The following is an 18,658-nucleotide window of genomic DNA, read 5'->3' as shown; positions in this document are numbered from 1 at the left end:
TTGTCATTTTAAATTATCCTATGTACGGGGCAACTGACATTACAGGGGTTTTTTGATGCCTCTGTCTGCCCATCACACAGTCATCACTATTTGCAAGTCAACCTAGTTTCCATGAACAAAGCTGACATTTTACAGCACGCCACTTAGACACTGCTCCCACAGCTGTTTATACTTTCACAGAGGGGATGTCATTTGTTGAAAGTTTTCAGATAGCACCAATCCCATGGGAAGTTTTTTTTCAAACTGACATTTTGAACACATGCAGTCTTTCTAAACTTTTTCATAAAGACCCACAAATAGATCTCTGCCTGTCTTTAGTTAACATTTTACAGCATTCCCCAGAAAACACCCCACCCCCTTCCTGTTGCATATCACTTATCCAGCATCCCTCTCATTCCTGTAGAACCTTTCCCTGTTACAGTTGGTGAGATTTAAATTTAAAATGCACTGGACTGAATTATGTACTGAATGATTCATGTGTTTTTCTTACAGCACTCAATTCTTGGTATCCTTTTGAGCATAATAGTGTCAAAAATTAGAAATAAGAGCAAACATAATAGAAATGCTTTTTTGTTGTTTTCTCTGTAGGTTGACCATGTTTTAGTTTTGACCAAAAACAGGTTTTTCAGCCTCTACTGACACTGGTAACGTTTTTTTCTAATCACTAAAAACACATGTGATACTGAACACAACAGGAGGGAGATGGTCATTTGGCTTTCTTCATCAGTTTTTTCACTAACTTGTTGCCTTTAGTATCTCTGGGAATAGTAATTATGTTGCTTCTACTTTTTTGCAGTATTTTTGGATTTCTAAATGCTTTACATGCTGAGCAGGAGAACATGTTTCCCTGAGTGATTGATGGTGATCATGTACCTGTTTGCATTTATGGTACATTTTTAATTAATAAATTAATTTCCTTTTTTAAAGAATAATTCTTATTTTGAATGTTTAACTTGCAGTGAGTTGAGCTTTATTCACATCAGACAACCCTATCCCCCTTAAAAAAAAAAAAAAAAAAAAAAGAGCCTAAAACATTTATTTTGCTATATGTTGAAGGATACCATTTTCAATCCACAGCTTTTCCCATCCTAGCAAAATATGTAAAAGTAAAACTGTAAAGTAAAATAATTTCACTAAAGGCATCATGTCACAGTAGGTGCCTGATTATACACCACCAGCTATCAGTCTGTATTATGCAGGAAAACATTAATAAGAGGTAAATACAATTTATTTCTGTTCCAATTAAACAGAATATTACCAATAATACCATTCATGGCATACCACAGACATAAACCAACTGGTATTTTAAGTAAATCAAAATACTACAGAAAGGTTGAACCCAATAGGTTTCAACAGGTAAACTTGATTATACTTTTGCTGTTTTGTTTTATGATGTTAGAAATTGTATTTCAAAAACTTTGGTAAACATTTTTGTATTGTTATTTATGTTGAATAATGGGAAATAATATTTGTTAGAATTTTGTGTTTTAAAGTGATACTTCCATATTTAAATGTGACCAGTGAATTTTTAATGTCAGAAAATGCATATATATATATATATATATATATATATATATATATATATATATATATATATATGTGTGTGTGTGTGTGTGTGTGTGTGTGTGTGTGTGTGTGTGTGTGTGTGTGTGTGTGTATGTATGTGTAAAGGTTACAGTGAATCATTTTAGATATGGTGTAGTTTTGTAAAGATGTACAGATGGGAACCATGACAGTGGTGGACATGGAAATACATGACAGATGCAACTAATTATGTTAAACGTGCTTAGAATGACGAGCGGATATGAGCAGGTGCGTAATTAGTCAGTAATAGGTATGAAATAAGTTTCCAGTCAAACAGGAGTGAAGCCTGGCACAAGTCCTTCATATTTCCACTCAAAATTAGGGAATCCTGGATTCAGTAGGAACATGATGAAAATGAGATGATTATCATATGCATTTTAAATACAATGACAAAGCAGCTAATCATCACATACATACCACAATCCTTGGTATAAATTCTGCCCTCTAATCCTACCAAATGTAAACATGTTTTGTAAAACCCCTCACTGCACCACCTGAGGCCTCCATGAAGCTCCAAGTAGTAGCGTCCACTAAAGCACTGGGATCTCCCCAAGATTGATTTTGGCAGACGTGAGATCAGTTAGGAGACCTCCCCACTTTTTGCTTCTGGTCCAAACCCAATCGTCTTTTCTGGGGAAGAGGCTAGGGACCCCTGCACTACACAAAAGCAATATCGTCTGATAAATTGCCTTTCCTGGCACAATCATACACCAGAGTGTTCCCTGTGGTCTTTGGGAGCACCGTTTCTGAACTGCTGCATCGTCGGAGGGTAAAAGTGAGGTAGTCTGCTTTGCAATACAACTCTAAAAGGATAAACTCATGTGCTTGGCAGCAAATAAACACTTCAGAAAAAATAAAAATAAGAATGATTCAATATATTATACTGTGATTACTGTTATGCAAGTTATTGGTTTATATATTTAAGTTGTTTGGTAAAGAACACTGAAAAAAAATAGAAAATAAAGTCAAAACTTTATATTCTATATTTATATTGACATACACCAGGGGTCACCAACCTTTTTGAGCCTGGGAGCTACTTCACAGGTCCAGAGCAACACGAAGGGCTACTTTTCTTGGCTCAGGCTTTATAACAATAATACATATGATTACATGCCGTCTAATAATATTAATGTTAGGGACTATTCACAATAGTTATCAGTAATTATTACCATGGCAGCTGTGGTTAATTGCTGTTATGTGATCAGAAGCTCTTAGTTTAGTTTTAAGTTTGATTCCCTTTCTTAGCTTTTCTGTGTGATTCTAAATTTCTCACAAGTGACTGACAGTCTGGATTATTGCAGCTGCTGGACGCACTGTGAGATTTTCCTTTAAATAAAAGAAAAGTTATTGTATATTTTTATTATCCCTCTTTATTATTAACAAATTGTGCAGAGAAAAAAATGTCAGACAGATTATAAGGTAGCACAAAACTATCCCTGCACCTGACCTGTAAGTGCGCATCTCTCCAATGCGCATCATGTGCGCGTCGCACGAAACCAGCGCAAACTTAAACCACTAAAGCAGCGAAATCTTAACACAAACGATGCTAAATACTAATAACTACATGGAAGCGGAGCCGACCTGTGATCCACGGAAAGAGGAGGATGCTGATCCAGGTTCAGGTGTCAGACGTGCAGAGGAGAAGGTGAAGCAACATTGTTTGCTTAGTTTTTACTCTTTTAGAAAACGTTTCAACTAGATTAAATTGTTTAACACACAGTGTTAGAGCGACGCTAAGTAGAAGTGGCAGATGTCAGCTAACGGGTGACCTGCTAACTGTCCGGTTCGGGAAACATAAAAAAGCTCATAACCGGCGACCCGTCAGAACCGAACACGGTAAAAAGCTCAACCGGAATCCAAACCGCTTCTAGAACTACGGGAGGTTCAAATTCCGCTCATTCAGTTTTAACTTACAGAAAAAGCACCGAGTCGCCAAATAAACAAAAGCAAACTGACCAATAAGATTTAAGCTTTAGGTGCCCTTTGACCCCCACAGACTCAGATGTGCGCTACGTACAAGATGTTTTGACGCATAATATATTTTTTTTTCTCCACAATTTTAATTGTAAAGAGGGTTCGATAATTAAAATTTCAGAAATTATTTTTTTTTACTTCAAGTTAAAAAAAAAGACCTACGCGCTGCTCCCACTCTAAGCTAGGCAGAGAGGGAGCAGCAGGCGCTGCTGCCCTCCGATAACATCCTGCAGGCGCATATTCTGAACTTTAACCATAGAAGAGTTTTATGCATAAAAATTTACATTTTAATTTTTTTTTATATAATTAGCTTTTTTTAAAATTCTGAATATAAACAAATTTTACTACTTCAATGTAAAAATATTAAATAATTTATTTGGCAATGCTCCCTAATGAGAATGGCCATTTTTAGAACTTGCCCCGCGGGCGACTGACAAGGGGCCCGCGGGCGACAGGGGCCCCGCGGCACCACGTTGGTGACCCCTGACATACACTATAAAACATCACTGTCTGACATTAAATCCCATTTAACCCGTCCTGTTTAGTGGGACAAAGTTCTTTTATTTGTCAAATGACAAATTTTGAATATATATATATTACTTTTTAACATTAAAAGTAAAACTGTAAACATTTCTGATATTCTTCCACACGCTTCTCACAATAGTTTGATAAAACATTTTCACCCAGTCCTTCATATGGAGCTACTGTAACAGTCAGGTTTGCTCACAGACCTGTTCAGCTCTGGAGAGCCATTGGGGACAACAGGTGAAAGGAGGGTCAGGAAAAGGAAAATGATCGTGTTTTCCATGTAGTGCTTTTATGAACTACTTTCACATGATTGGCCCCAATGTAAAACGATCAATTAATATGTTCTCTTCACAGTCGCCGTTAAATGTGTTTTTAATATTGCCAAACAGATGCAGAGAATATTCAGTTTCTTAAAGTTCCAATTTGTGGCTAAAGTGCTCTTTGCCCTAAGGGTGGTTGGATGAAGCTTTGGAAATGCAACACATTCCCGGAGCTTGCTCTGAATGTGCAAAACTAGTCGACAATCAGACCTTAGGGAATAGTGAAAGCTTTTTCCAAGGCATTGGCCTATGCACTGTTTTAGTTGAAGCACTGCAAAGTGATGTGACTAAGAGGAGAATGTCTGCCAAAACTGTTGGGCGCACTTTAATTATGGAGAGGGATTGTACAACCCGCCTGACTGGTCTGACATTATTCAAAAGTAATTAGTTGCTTGTTATTTTAATTATGGATGAAAGGACACAAGAACAGAGTTAATCCAGAAATGGCATGGCTGCATTGCTAGACAAAGACGGTAAAAAAAGAATGTAGTGGGGATTTTATTCATTCATAATTTAATCACAAGATGGAAAGCAACATTCCTTTACTCCCAAAGTCTGACTTTAAGTTTTCATTTAAATGAAAATAATTTCAATCTATTGTTGACCAATTCAAATTACACTTCCTAACATTTTTAAAAATCATTCATCTAAAAATTAGCCCATGGAAATATTTCCATTTATTTAATGGTGTGTGTTTGGCAATAATCAACTCTGAAACATTTTTAAGGATTAGAGTTCAGAATGTTTTCAGTGTTTCTCTTGCTTAGAACAGCTACAAAACGTATCCATTTTAAAAATAAAATTGGTGATACCACTTAATCCAGCTAAGAAAATCTGGATCTTAAAAACATGAATGTACATGAAACACAGTGAATTCAGATCCAAGTACTTCAGTCGTACAGTGTCAAATAAGTTAACTTAAGCAACATGCATGTCTAATAAAAGGTGACCACAAAGAAAGGTTTCCATTCTGTTTTAATCTTCCTTTATATAGCATGTTAATATTTTATTTAAGCAAAATAAACCTAGGCTTTGCTTACACAAATTAGCATGTATAGTCTATGGTTTATATCCTTCATGGAGTTAAGCTTTTAGAAAGCAGAGGCAGTAGTGGGTAAAGAGTGACAGTCCCCTGAGGATCCTCACCACATTTCAGCAGAGAGCTCTGACTACAGATTAGGCCCCATTGCTCTTCTTTTCCGTTGACAGAGGAATCTTGGCCTTCTTCGTGCCCACAACTTGTCTCCTTCGATTCTTCCTTTTTCTCTTTTTTAGCCTTCGCTTTGTCCATGCATTCATCCGTTTGTCTGGGTTAACCTTTCCATTTAATGGTTTTCTGCTGTAATATGTTTTGTCTACAATATGTAGGAACTTGCATCAATTTGAAGGATCATTCTTTTGTGACTTGTTGTCTGAATTAACAATGATTTCCATAATTGATATGCAGAGAGTCTCCTCCCTTGATGCCAGTCTTGGAAAACTCAGTGTCTCAGGTGCCATGTTTTCCAGATTGTACTAACCATACTCAAGAGACATTGTGTGTTTGTCCTATTTTCTGGCAGCTTGCAAAAGTTTATTACAGTTGCCCTCGCTCACTTTACCTTCACCCCCTTTTCAGTTGTGTCTCTCAGTACAATTTTCGTCTGCAAAAAATAAATCCCCTTCATTTTTGTACACTTATTTCTAACACATACAATGACAAAAATGAGGACAAACTCTTTTTTCACATTTTTCTGTTTAAGAACTTCTAAAAAGTTTGGAGTTAAAATAGAAGCTTCCCCTGAGCATTGCTGTAAGCTTATTGTCAAAACAATTCTGATATTTTAACCCACTTTCCTTTTTAGTAGCTGTATGTTGAACTGGTGAAAACAAAAAAGGGCATGAAGGCTGAGGAAGAATGGTTAAAAATTAAAATACCAGCAGCTAACAATTAAGATATTTATTAATCACTAAAGGATTTTTTACAATATTTTTATATCAAACTAGTTTAAAGTACGAAATGGTTCAGGAATAAATGCTTTATAGATGCTAAAGTCAAATTATGATTAAAAAATGGAATGAAACTTGGTCACATAAAAGCTGCAGAAAAGGAACGTCGTTGACCACCGTAAGAGCAAAGTTTCTGTACAATGTACTGAGTATCTGAGCTGAGGGTTTTTTTCCCTTTGATTTAAGGTTTTTAAAAAATACAGTTTTAAAATCAGCAACAAAAAAAAATCCTGTAATTCTATTTCTGAGTTGTGATTTTGTTTTTTAAACTTTCAAAACAATTCAAAAGACAGAAAATGCAAGCTGCTAAGGTTCTGTGCTGTGAAGAGTATCATCCCCCCTCTCAAGTCCAAGCTGTCAGTCTGCAGTGTGATGACCAAAGAAGCTGAAATTCCTAACTTTTCCCCATGCCGAAAGAGAAAAAATAAGGCAGCATCAGGGCAAGACGGAGCACACCAGAGCAAGGGCATGTCCTGTATGTCTGAGAGCCAGGCGGTCTTACCAAAGCAGCCTCATCCCGATTGGGTTGCTAGGTTATTCTTTGTGGGAGGTCTGCATGTCTGCCCAACTGCCAGGCCATTCTTCCTCTCTGCATATCTGGCCTTGACGTTCACACAGTGCACATCCCCTGCAAGGTCACCCACTAAAGAGATCTCACTGATCTGTTCATCTGTGTGCTTGACCTTTAGATTGCCTCTTAAAATCTTATGGCTGCTGGGTCTGTTCCTTGAGAGGTTCCAAATTATAATGTTCTGTAGTTTAGTAATAGTATTTTATTGAACAAAATTAATAGAAACAAAACTATGTGACACTGTTTATATACTTAATCGTCTCCAAATCATATTCAGCTATCTGATGTACAAACGATCACTTAACGTCTTCATCTTCCTCTCCACTAGCTCAATAGTCAGGGATGCATTTAATCGTTTTTTCTATTTTACAGTGTGCTGACTAGCGTTTGATCCCTCAAAGGTAAAGATTAATTACATTCCAAGTCCTTTTTTAGTTGTTTGTGCTCCTGTTGTCTTAAGAGTATTAATTTAAAACATTGCAAAACTCCACAGATAATTAATTGTTGATGCCTAAAATAAGCACATCTGTTTATTTACATAGCACAAATTTACAACACAGCACATTTCATTCAAATACAGAAAGATTCAAAGTCAATTACATATAATCCAAACTGATCCTAGTTATCAAACAATTCCAATCAAGTTCAGTTTATTGTTAAAATAGATTTTTTCTCTTTGCACCTTTTTAAGTAACTTGACTCCTTTGTATGTTTTTCCTCTAATTCTCAAACATACGTTATAATAGGCAGCAGTTGACTTCAGTAAAAATAGTAGCTACTCCCCTCAAAATAACATAATAAAAAAGTTAACTTGCATACAATGCCTTATGAAACCATTTCATAATGTTTATGCAGCTCTCACACCTTTACTTACTATGTTTTATTGGGATTTTGTTTGATTGGACAACTCAAGGGAGTACATTATTCCTGAGTGGAAGAAAATGTTATTTTTTCACAAATAAAGGTGCTGCACATATGCATTCTGTTTGCCGTCTCATTGATACAAAATGCTGTGCAGTCAATCACCTTAAGAATTCCCAGTAATTACTTACATTTTTTTCGACTACATATATTTTAAGATATCCTTTCACCTTGTCCAACAATTTTTCAACATGTTTTCCAATTTTTCACCATTTTTACTGAACTTCTGATCATCATCACAACAGGAGACCCTTGAAAACCCAGGTGTTTGCATGAGTCCATGAGATTATAGTGTACAACAGAGCAAGGGAAAGTGTTCACCACTGAACAGCATGCAGTTTGGTCTTCAAACATTTTTCGATTTAATCTGAATAACAAAGAAGGAGTAAGAGCTGTTCTGCTGATTCGGCAGTTTTACAATCAGGCAGAGACTGCAGTTTATTCCTCCAGGGGCTTCTGCAAATGTTGAAGGGTTACCAGGCAGCTGTGATACTTATGCCTCAAAACACAAAGAGTTCTGGTCACTGTTTGACCCACATTGCCCTCAGTGGAAGTAGAAGTCTTTCTACAGGACCACCTGCCATTGAGGAGGATATTCTCAGAAATCGAAACCTTCTGTAAAGCCAGACAAGCCCCATTAGGGCAGATCAAGCTCCCTGGGAAGCAGAGATCTTTTGTCACACTTCTAAAAGGTTGTCCCACAATAAAATAGCGGATTTAATGGCTATCCCACAGCCTGGGAAAATACTAAATTGGGTGTTATAAAGCAATTCTGACAAGGGCACAAGAGCCTGTTTGAGTGTCAGCAAAAAAATGACAAATAGAAAAAGATAAAAAAAAATCCTTTTTGGGCAACCTGAGGGCAACATAAGCTGACAGGCCATATTATAAACCACATTGTGACCAGCAACTTTACTGTTGATTGGATTTCTTATGTTAGCTATTCAAGGCATAAATCTTATATTTCAAGTCCAAGTCAAGTCTGAAAACTTTAGAGGAGGACATGTACATTTATATGTACTTTATACAACAATCAAGTAGCATCATTTGTTATGATCATGCCGTGTTTATCAAAATCAACATTAAGAAATGTAATTTCGCGCCATATCTGATGCCCTGAGCTGCGGAAGGATCAACATTTTCCGACTCTCCTTCTCCACTACATCAACACGATACTACCATGTCTACTGAACAGCAAGTAGCTCTGAAAATTGTTAAAGCTCCTGTAAAAAGTCAAAGTTTTGAAAACTTTAAATAATTGAGGAAAACTACAAAAGGATTTTTTGATCTGGTGGTATAAGAACACAACTCAAACTTAAAATCGTAAAATCACCTTTTAATTCAATTTCAATATTCAGTGACAATCGGCATTCCACATCTTGAAATTGTAATATTTGCCCACTTTGCTTTACAGAAGTATTTCAATCCAACAGACAACAGTGGCAGTTATTTAGGTATTCCTCTAAATGTGACAATAACATGTTAAGATAATTTAGACCTCAAAATTGATATTAAGAATAACCACAACCACAAAGAATGTTTTCCTTTCTAGTTCCTCCCCTTGTGATTTGCCGTCAATCTGTTCAGGGTTACCCTGCTTCTCACCTCATCATGGTCTGGATAGGCTCCAGCCAACTCCCTGAACAATACAAAGGTCCTATGGAAAGCAAATGAATGAATGTAAAAGAAAAGAGAAACTCATTTGGCCTCAAAACTACCTGAGGGAGTTTAAGTAGATGTGACGAAAGACAAATGCGTTGCGGGGAAGATTAAAATGTGGTCTCTCTCTCAGATGCACCTGCGGGACCAGAGCTCGTCATTACCACAAACTCTCAGAAGGAACAGAAGACAAGACAAAGAGATAAAAGGGAAAGCAGTGTAACACTTCAATGACTTTTACATCATTTCAACTTGCTCTGGGGAAAGCAGGAAGCCTTTAATAAAGAAGCAATGCAGCGGCAAAAAGTCTTCATATTCACTGAACATTTCTGTATGAAATAACACTGTTAAGAGTAATTAGCACACCTTGCAATGTTAATTTGGTTTGTTTTAACTGTAATTTTTATGCAGTTTGAGTGTGTATTCAGGGTAGCTGAAAGTCTTTTTCATAATGCTGTCAAATGGACTACTAGGTAGGTAACAATGACAAATGCAGATCTTCCAAAATTATTTTAAATGTGCAAATGAAGGACAGGGATTGGACCAGGAAATGTACAGAGGACAGAGGTAAATGAGTTAGGCAGGCGATATGCAGGATGGAGAAGATGACGAATTAATTTCTGTTATCTGGACACGTGTCCAAAGGATAGTAAATAGCTTGGCAGAGTATGTGGTTGGAAGAGAGTAGTGGCGTCTGGAAATAACTACGTTTCTCTCAGGTAGACTTGAGGTAGAGAGTGGACAGACGGGAGGCTGAAGGTTTTCAATGGTGAGCGGCCGGAGGACCAGTGAAGAGACAGCGGGAGACGGATCGGCAAGCTGCAAACTTGGCAGCACAATGAGGTAAAAAGTGCATCATTAGATTATCCTGAAAGGCCTCTGCTTTAACCAATGGGCAGGAACAGAGTTTGTTCTTTGAGGTTTTAATTGTGTTGTATTTTGTAGCATTTATTTTGATTGCTATTTTCTTTGTTTTGTATCAAAGTGTAAAATAAAGTGTAGTTCAATTGAAACAGAGTTTATTAAAACTGGTTTTAATAAACTCTTTTGTTTTTTTGTTGCACCTAACAGAGCTGTATTAACCCTGGTGTGGTGTAATCTACAGCACACAACTAAGAATGTTCGACAGGCTGTAGAACAATAATAGATTACTTATGACCTTTCTCTAACATGCTTGGTTTTGGACGGGTCACTAGGGGGGAACCACCCCTTGCACTCCCCAAAAAGAAAAGAAAAAGAGTAAAGTCTCTTACAAGTTGATGTCTCTCCAGAAGCAGATTTCATGTTCTTCTGTTGTACACTCTAAAAAGTGTATTTGGGCTGTAGTTAATGTTATGGTCTTTTTTACTTTAACCTGACTTAATTGTTTGGCTTTAGTTGTGTCAACTTACTTTCATGAGTTCAATTAACTTAAAAGTCACACATTTCATCTAAAACAAACGTTTAACTTTGAGTTGAAGTGAACCAATTAAGTTGAATGCAGTTTTACGTCTGACGTCATTACGTAAGCTTTGTCCGAGACAGATCCACTTTACCGACCGTGTGTGCAGCCGCCATTTCTTCTGACCGTTGACTGTTCATCGGATTGTAATAAAACAGTAAGTATTCTACACACCATGACAAAATATTATTTAAACGGTGTAAAAATATTCATGACTTTTTCTACCTTTAATTTGAAACAGTTAACTGTGTTTAACGTCGAAGTATCATCAGTTATTTGCTTTGAACACATTTGCTAGTTGTAATTAGCCGCGCTATTCGGCGGAGCATGTTTGAACTTAACTGCTCTATTAGTTAGTGAACGTTTATTTTGGGTGTATACTTTTAATTTGACCCTAAAGAACTTAAGTAGCTAGAAGCCTTGTATGTAGTGAAAAATATGAAATGTGGACCGAGGACTGCTGGCGTGTTCCGGTCGGAAGCTAGACTGGGTCAAAGTGTGGGAGCAGCTAATGCACTGCAGTGGTGGCCAGACTTTATAACAGGAACTACTGGACAGGTTGTTTTTAATGGGTAAGCTTAACGTACAGTTACGGAGGTGTTAGTGTTATACGCAAAACTTATTTAATGTGACGCAACTGCGCTCTTCTCGTCACCGTGAGCTGCAGTCAGGGAAGCCATTTGTTCCAAATGTCAGGCTGCTTACTGACGACAGGATATAAAACGTATAATATCCTAACTTTGCTAATAATCCATGTCATTTCTCTTAAAAAGGGAAAAGCAAAAAATAAAATAAGCAATTCATGTTTATAGGAACTTTGAGTTAACTTCTCTTTCCTCCTCTCCAGGCCTGGAACCAAGCATCATCAGACCATAGAAGGTAAGCCATATTTGCTTCACTAAGCTTCTAATTTAACAAAAAAAAGTTATTAGTTAATATGCTGTATTGTATTGATAATATGAAAAACATATACTCTAAACTAATTCAAAAATAGGTTCCATAAATAACATCATTTAGGGAGCTTAAAGTAAAAGGAATAATAGTTGGTCAAAGAACGAGATGAAATTAATTTCCTCCAAAGGGTTGATGAGCTCTCCCTCAACATGGGGTCAGAAGCTCAGTCATCTCGGAGAGTACTCAAAATAGACTCTCCATCCATATTTGTTTCATCTTCCTTGCCTTCAGATTTGGCAACATACATGTAACTCAGTTCCTGTCTTATCCTTCTAGTGTTGCACTTCATGTGGAGATGCAAAGACTGCGAGAGCGTGTTTTCCAGAAGATCTGAATTGCTCAAGCACTACAAACTAAATCCCAGGCATTATGGACGGGGCTATTCATGTCCATGCACATATTTAAGTTGCGCGTGTAGATTCAAGACCTGGAATGCTTTACTGAACCATTTATCAAGACATCATCCAGTCCACCAAACAGTTACCAATGACTTAACCACATTCAAATGCCCCATTTGCAGTGCAAGTAATGCAGATTGAGGATTTTTACTTAGATTTTGGAATGATTGGTCAGTATTTACTTTTAAGTCATTTTATAACATACTAAATAATTTTTATTTTGTTTCTCAGATTAATGCAGAGTTCTTGAGACTCATGGCTCTTCCCCTTGAGCAGACTTTCTTTGCCCAGTTGGACAGGCTCTCAAGTCAGCTGATTAAAGTCATCAAAGCCAAGGGAGGAGCAACACGTGCAAAAATAGCTGGAATCATGAGAACCTATGATGAGGTATGGATATCATCGATAGGAACACTGAGGGACATTTACCATTTTTAATTTAAAACAAAGAAGTTAAAGTATCTAGTTACTTTCAGACTTTTTGTTTTAATTATTAATACTTGATACACTTTGTGCAAAGCTGATATCACTCAAAGAAAAGCAATTTTAACTGTCTTATGTATTTTTGGTGGATTTAGTCAGTCTGTCTGTATTGCGGTTCATTCATGAATTTCATAAAATGCACCTTTCAGTCCAACTTGCCAGAAACATTTTTTTTAGCTTATTTTAAAATTAAAATTTTTTAAACGTTAGACTTGCATCAATTTTATGCTGCAAGATATCTCTTTAACAACAAATGATATTCATTAGTCCCAGTAGATTGTGCTAAGAAAAAGCCTAAACCTCAACAATATAGTCTAGTTTCACACATTGAGACCTGAAGCATAAATATGGCAGAGGTTGAATTTGCGTAATTTTGAAGAGAACTGTTAAAGACCGGTGGACATGTGGGCTGCACATTATGGTATTTGTTGGTCCTTTGCTGTTGTGAACAGCCTGAATATATTACTGTTGCATCCAAAATCTTGTCAGAGATATGGAATATTGATAACAATAATTTTTCTCCAGGTGGAGGACATTGGGATTCGAAGGGAATGTGTTCTGAAAGGGCTCATCACCTTTCTTGGAGAGGATCCAGAAGACCTTATTAAGGAATACTGTGTAAGTTTCTTTTAAAGGTTTGAAGTTGCATCTTAATCCATTCAGAAAAAATGAAAAATTCAATGTCAGTTGCTTTTACATTTTTAAATTATTTCTGGCCTGGCTTTGCTATATGTAAACATCTGTTTTAATACAGCAGGCAGATTTGGTGTCAGAATTGTAAATTTAACATGGCTAAGTCCTGCTTAAATCCAGCAGTGGTGTGCTTTGCTATTCAGCAGAGACCATTATCTAACTTCACTATCAACTTCATTTACTGTTCACCAACATAATAAAAACAAGTTAATAAGACTGTTTTAGTCATGCTATTTTCATACCAGCTCCAAAATATCTGATAAGCAACAGAAATATGCATTTTGTGTTGATTTTCAACCTAAGATGACCATTGGCTTGAATTACTATTCTGCTTTGATGTATAATCTATAAATTTGTTTAAGCTAAAGCCTGCAATATGACAAAACACATATAAAGTTACATGCTTGCATTATCTTTAAAAAAACCCATTAAAAATCACCCTTTGAGTTATTCAATTTGTAATGCAACTGTGAACTTGGAAAATTTATCAAGGATATTTCAGATGCCATAAACGATTCTCTTCAATTCACAAGCTGTACACCTTTACACTTATACTTGATGCTTGTATTTATAAGGCTTTTCTTTTTCAATTGAGAGATTAGTTACAGTCTTCAAGTTTAACATATTGTTTATCTCACTACAGGGCAGCAGTGGAGATGATGCCCAGATGGAACTCAAACAGCTCACCCTGGCAGTGTTTGTGATTCGGAAGGAGGGAGAGGGATTGAAAGAATCCCCAGAAGACATTGTCATTGAGGGAGTGGAGGTGTTGCATGACCTGACTTCAGTTGCCTCAACATGTGCCCTGCTTCTGGGTTTGATATATGCCCTTAACCTGGCTTATCCAAAGCCTCTGCAATTCACATTTGAAGTGTTTCAAAAAATCTTCATGCAACTTGACCAACACAAGATGTCTCCCAAAGTTCAGAATTTGTTTGGAAGACTTCAGACCTCACAGTGAAGACAATTGCATCCTGTGCTAAAGGACAGATTATTTTCTGTCTTTGTTTGAACATGAGGGTGCCATGTATTGGAAGCTTAACCTCAAGGGACTGAACTTTTTGAATTTCTTTTGGGACATTGTGCATATTAAAGCCACAGCATTAGTAGGCTGCTGTAGTATTGTTCACAGACACTTTCACAGCGTTTTTTCTTCTTTTTTTTTTCAATTTAGATTAAGCATTGCTTAATGTTTACTATTCTGTTCTGATGTCAGTTAAATAAGTATCGGACATGGTTTAAATGCTGCAGCCATGACCCCACGCCCTTGTTTGAAAGGATGTAGATGCTATTGCTCGTTTTCAGTTTGTTCTTGAAGATGTTAAAAACAGTCACACATGTTGTTACATTTTATGTAAAAACAGTTTAGGGATTGAGAATGTTGATTTCCTTTATTTTAGGAGGACTTGTGGTAAATCTATAAAACCTTATTTTTTCAGAGGAATACTTCTGGATTCTACAAGCTCACACAGGGATGTCCAAGGTTTGTTCTGGAGAGCCATCAATGTGCAACTTTCAGATGGACTGTTTCAATATCACCTTACTGAATTCACACACCAGCAGACACTCAGCTGAGCAGAGACATAGTAATTAGCAGTTGATTTTATTTGGATATTGGATTCATCTGAAAGTTGGAGGATGGTAGCTCTCCAGAACTGGACTTAGGATACCCCATGTTGAGTTTACTAAAAAGCTAACCCAATTAAGCAGAAAAGCAAAAGATCTGTGTAGTATGTTCAGTGCATATGTTGTGAAAAATCTGTAAGTTTGTGATTTCACAATAAAATAACAAATTTTCTATTTGTGCAATGTAAATTTGTTATTAGAACCAAGTTGAATTTTTGAGTAGTGTGAAGGAATTATACTCCTATTGTAAAAGCTAAAACATACTTTAAAAGTGATTTATATTTAAGCATTATTATAAGTACAAAATACGTACAAAACGACTTTGGGGTAGTTTCATTTTTTAAGTTAGAACAACTTAAATTTTTGAGTTGACTTTCTATAAATTTAAGTTAGAGGGATTAAAAATTTGTATATGAATTAAAGTAAATAAATTGAGTTAGACTGACCTACATTTATCAAGTTAAACAAACTAAAAAATATATGTTGATCCAACTTAATTGAATTACTTGTTACCTACAGAAGTAATTCAATTAAGTTGGATCAACTTTTTTCTTTTTAGAGTGTAGGTGTTCTAAAGCAAGTCATCACCTGTGATTTATTTGGTGATTTTAAGCCCATAAGTGGGCTTATGGACAACTGTGGCTCTGTGGGTAGAGTAGTCGTCTTGTAATCGGAAGGTTGCAGGTTCGATTCCAGCTTCCTCCTGCCACACGTCAATGTGCCCCTGGGCAAGGCACTTAACCCCGAGCTGCGTATCGGGGTTAAGTGTGATACGCATTTGTGAGTGCGAATGGGTTAATGTGGCTCTAGTGTAAAGTGCCTTGAGTGGTCTAAATGATCGGATAAAGCACTATACAAGTTCAGTCCATTTACCATAAGTGTGCCTAGTATTTCCCTGCCCCCCTTTGAGATAGTTCTGCGTTGCACTGGCAGCTCTGACCATATTCTTTCCCATCTCATGTCAGAATATCACCAGAAAGATTATTTTGGCCGATACCAATTTTTTTGTCTGAAATGTTACTCAATATAGCAAGAAAGTTGTTGAGTTGACAACAGTGGGGTAACTACTGTTAATTGTAAATTTGCAGACATAACTTGGCGGGGCGGTCTGTCAATCAAACCTTCGGAGAGCAAGAGAGGACAGTGGTTGATTCTTAGGCCTTTGCCAAGCTAGATAAGATCGGCTTCACATGTAAAGATCGGCCGATCACCAATTGTCCGAAATTAAGAAATTCGGCACCGATGAGTCGACTAGCCGATAAATCGGTGCAGCCCTACTTTTTACATTTAATAGGAACATATGGTGGGCTCCTGGTGGACTGCCCTACCCCCCTTATCACCGGGCATAGTGGGCTTTCTGAAGGAAACCTTGTAGAATCAAAGCATTTGCACAACTTTGTGGTGTGTAATTGTCTAGGTGACTGTGACATTAATGCAATATGATTATTGTATCAAAATGACCAAAAGACAAAATTTTTCAACTTTTTTGTATGGCCTACATGAAAACTTTGCTTTTTATAATGATGGGGTAAATCTAGGAAAACTCATAAAATTTCAATTTGAAAAAAATCTATTTTTTTTTTTTTTTACTTATTATTATTGTTTTTAAACCATCTTGGGTCATTATGACCCGAGAGCAACAAGAAGGTTGAAACAAGAGTCATAGTTACACAATTTTCCCGTCTAGCTGTTGCATAAAGTGTCTCATTTTCCCACTCACTGGGTGCAGCTGAGCTTCAGTAAGCAGGTGCTGAAGAGCACAAATGGGGACAAATAACCCAACATAAAACAAGTAGATAGAAAAAAATGCCCTTAAGGTAACCTAAAATACTCTGGCTGGTTTGTCACATGCATATTAGAGGTGTGCCGATCGATCAGCCACCAATCATAATTGACCGATTTCCATGAAAAAGTGTATGATCGGTGATCGCCGATCACGGTCTCTTGTTGTCGATCACACAAACCGATCACCTGCATCTCATTTCGCAGCCTGCCTGTGCAGCTGGTCTCCTCTTTCCTTCACACTGCGCAAACGCGCAGCAACAAATCCTAAGCGATGTGTAACTATAACGCACTGAGTGACTGGGGAAGTTTGCATGTTGCGGCGGAAAACTGAAGCACGAGGGGTGAAGCACGTCAAAATGCATCAACACGACAAATCTAATATGGCATAAAAAAAATGCCATACTTGAGGAGTTTGGCTACATCGAGGCTCACTGCAGTAAAAAAGACATATGGAGGATCAGATAGCAGGTAAAGCAGCGCACAGCTACAAACACACGGATTAGCATGACGGTCAGAAAGCTAAACAAATAACCCGGAAAATTATTTAAGTCTTCGAGCTGCGATGTAAGACGCTGGTTCTGTTCTCGCTGTTGAACCGCTGCTACGCTACAGGTAGTAATATTTGACAGACGGAGCATCGCTTCTGCTCCACCTGGTAGTGACTCTCACACCGAACCTCTGCTTAAAGCTGCAGCATCTAACTTAAAAAAATACATTTTACATACGTATTAAAACTTTCGCTGTCCTAACATGAGACAGATAATCTCTAAAAAAATAATCGATCTCCTCCCTGCTCTGCATAATTACTCCGCTCTGTCAGAAACAGCCAATCAGAACTAGCAGTAATCAGCTAGCCGCCATGCTATCAGGACGTTTTCATTCAGTAACTCAGGATTGTTTATTGTAATGGATCCTGTATTTGCCTTTGAATGTTTTTATACTTGAATTTTTTGGCAATGTTGAGAGGTTTTATTTTGACTCTTTGCATTATTTTTCCTCTTCAGACCCTCCATATGTTATCAGTCTGTTAAAGATAGTATTACCGATAGCAGTACAATTTGCACAATGTCTGTTTTTTTCTTGGAAAAAGTTATTAAAAACAAATTTTTGTCTAAATTAAGGTGAATTAATGGTTCCTTTTTCCACATAATGTAACCGGTAGTGCTTTTGATTAAAAAAATAATTATGTGATCGGTATCTGTGATCGGCCCTCATGGGTGATCGGAATCGGCATCGGCAGGAAAAAACCTGATCGGCACATCTCTAATGCATATAGAACGTTATTCCTAGATCTAAAGTGATAAATGCTAATCTCATTTAGACACACAGGTTACTGGTTTCAAAGTATAAAAAAGTCAGTCTCAAAAAGACTGTTGTTGCACATTATAATTTGATTTATCTTGGCTATTAAAGCAGTAGAAACAGTTATTCTACTAGATGTAAACCTCATCAGTATAGGTTAATTATTCTGCATGCCAAAAATCCTAAGTATGAACACACACACTACAGTGGAATGAAATTTCAGCATCACACAGCATCACGTGATCTAAGAACAGCTTCCTAAGACAATTACACACTATAGAACGTATGGTTAAAGTTACACGTCGATCCTAATTGTTCCTTTATAGCAGTGGCATTGCAACAGCTCATGACAAAGGGTGAAGATCAGTTCGCAATTCAGCAAACTTAAGTAAATTGTCTCGACATCAAAGCATGCTAAAGAAAATGCAAAATA

General features: G+C 37.0%; 1 protein-coding gene and 1 long non-coding RNA gene across 7 annotated transcripts in view; one reads left to right on the top strand and one right to left on the bottom strand.

Moving 5' to 3' along the window:
• The window catches only part of LOC103475352 (uncharacterized), a 101,882-nt gene that overhangs the window by 80,822 nt on the left and 2,402 nt on the right, over positions 1-18,658 (bottom strand). The gene's annotated exons all lie outside the window — the stretch shown is intronic.
• Positions 10,841-15,310, top strand: LOC145554880 (uncharacterized). 4 transcript variants are annotated; one of them, XM_081615734.1, is made up of 5 exons: positions 10,841-11,144; positions 11,835-11,866; positions 12,571-12,726; positions 13,345-13,437; positions 14,156-15,310. In XM_081615734.1, exons 3-5 carry the CDS (start codon positions 12,595-12,597, stop codon positions 14,471-14,473), a joined length of 543 nt encoding a protein of 180 aa, XP_081471860.1. In that variant the 5' UTR covers positions 10,841-11,144; positions 11,835-11,866; positions 12,571-12,594; the 3' UTR covers positions 14,474-15,310. The 4 variants fall into 4 exon arrangements, with proteins under 4 accessions (XP_081471860.1, XP_081471861.1, XP_081471863.1 ...); XM_081615735.1 differs by having other exon boundaries at positions 12,218-12,726; XM_081615737.1 differs by adding an exon at positions 12,218-12,509 and having other exon boundaries at positions 10,841-11,866; positions 12,616-12,726.

Source organism: Poecilia reticulata, chromosome 14, assembly GCF_904066995.2.
Source record: "Poecilia reticulata chromosome 14, P_reticulata-male-v2, whole genome shotgun sequence".
Classification (NCBI taxonomy): domain Eukaryota; kingdom Metazoa; phylum Chordata; class Actinopteri; order Cyprinodontiformes; family Poeciliidae; genus Poecilia; species Poecilia reticulata.
The sequence above is the reverse complement of the archived record's forward strand: the minus strand, read 5'-3'. Positions and strand labels throughout refer to the sequence as shown.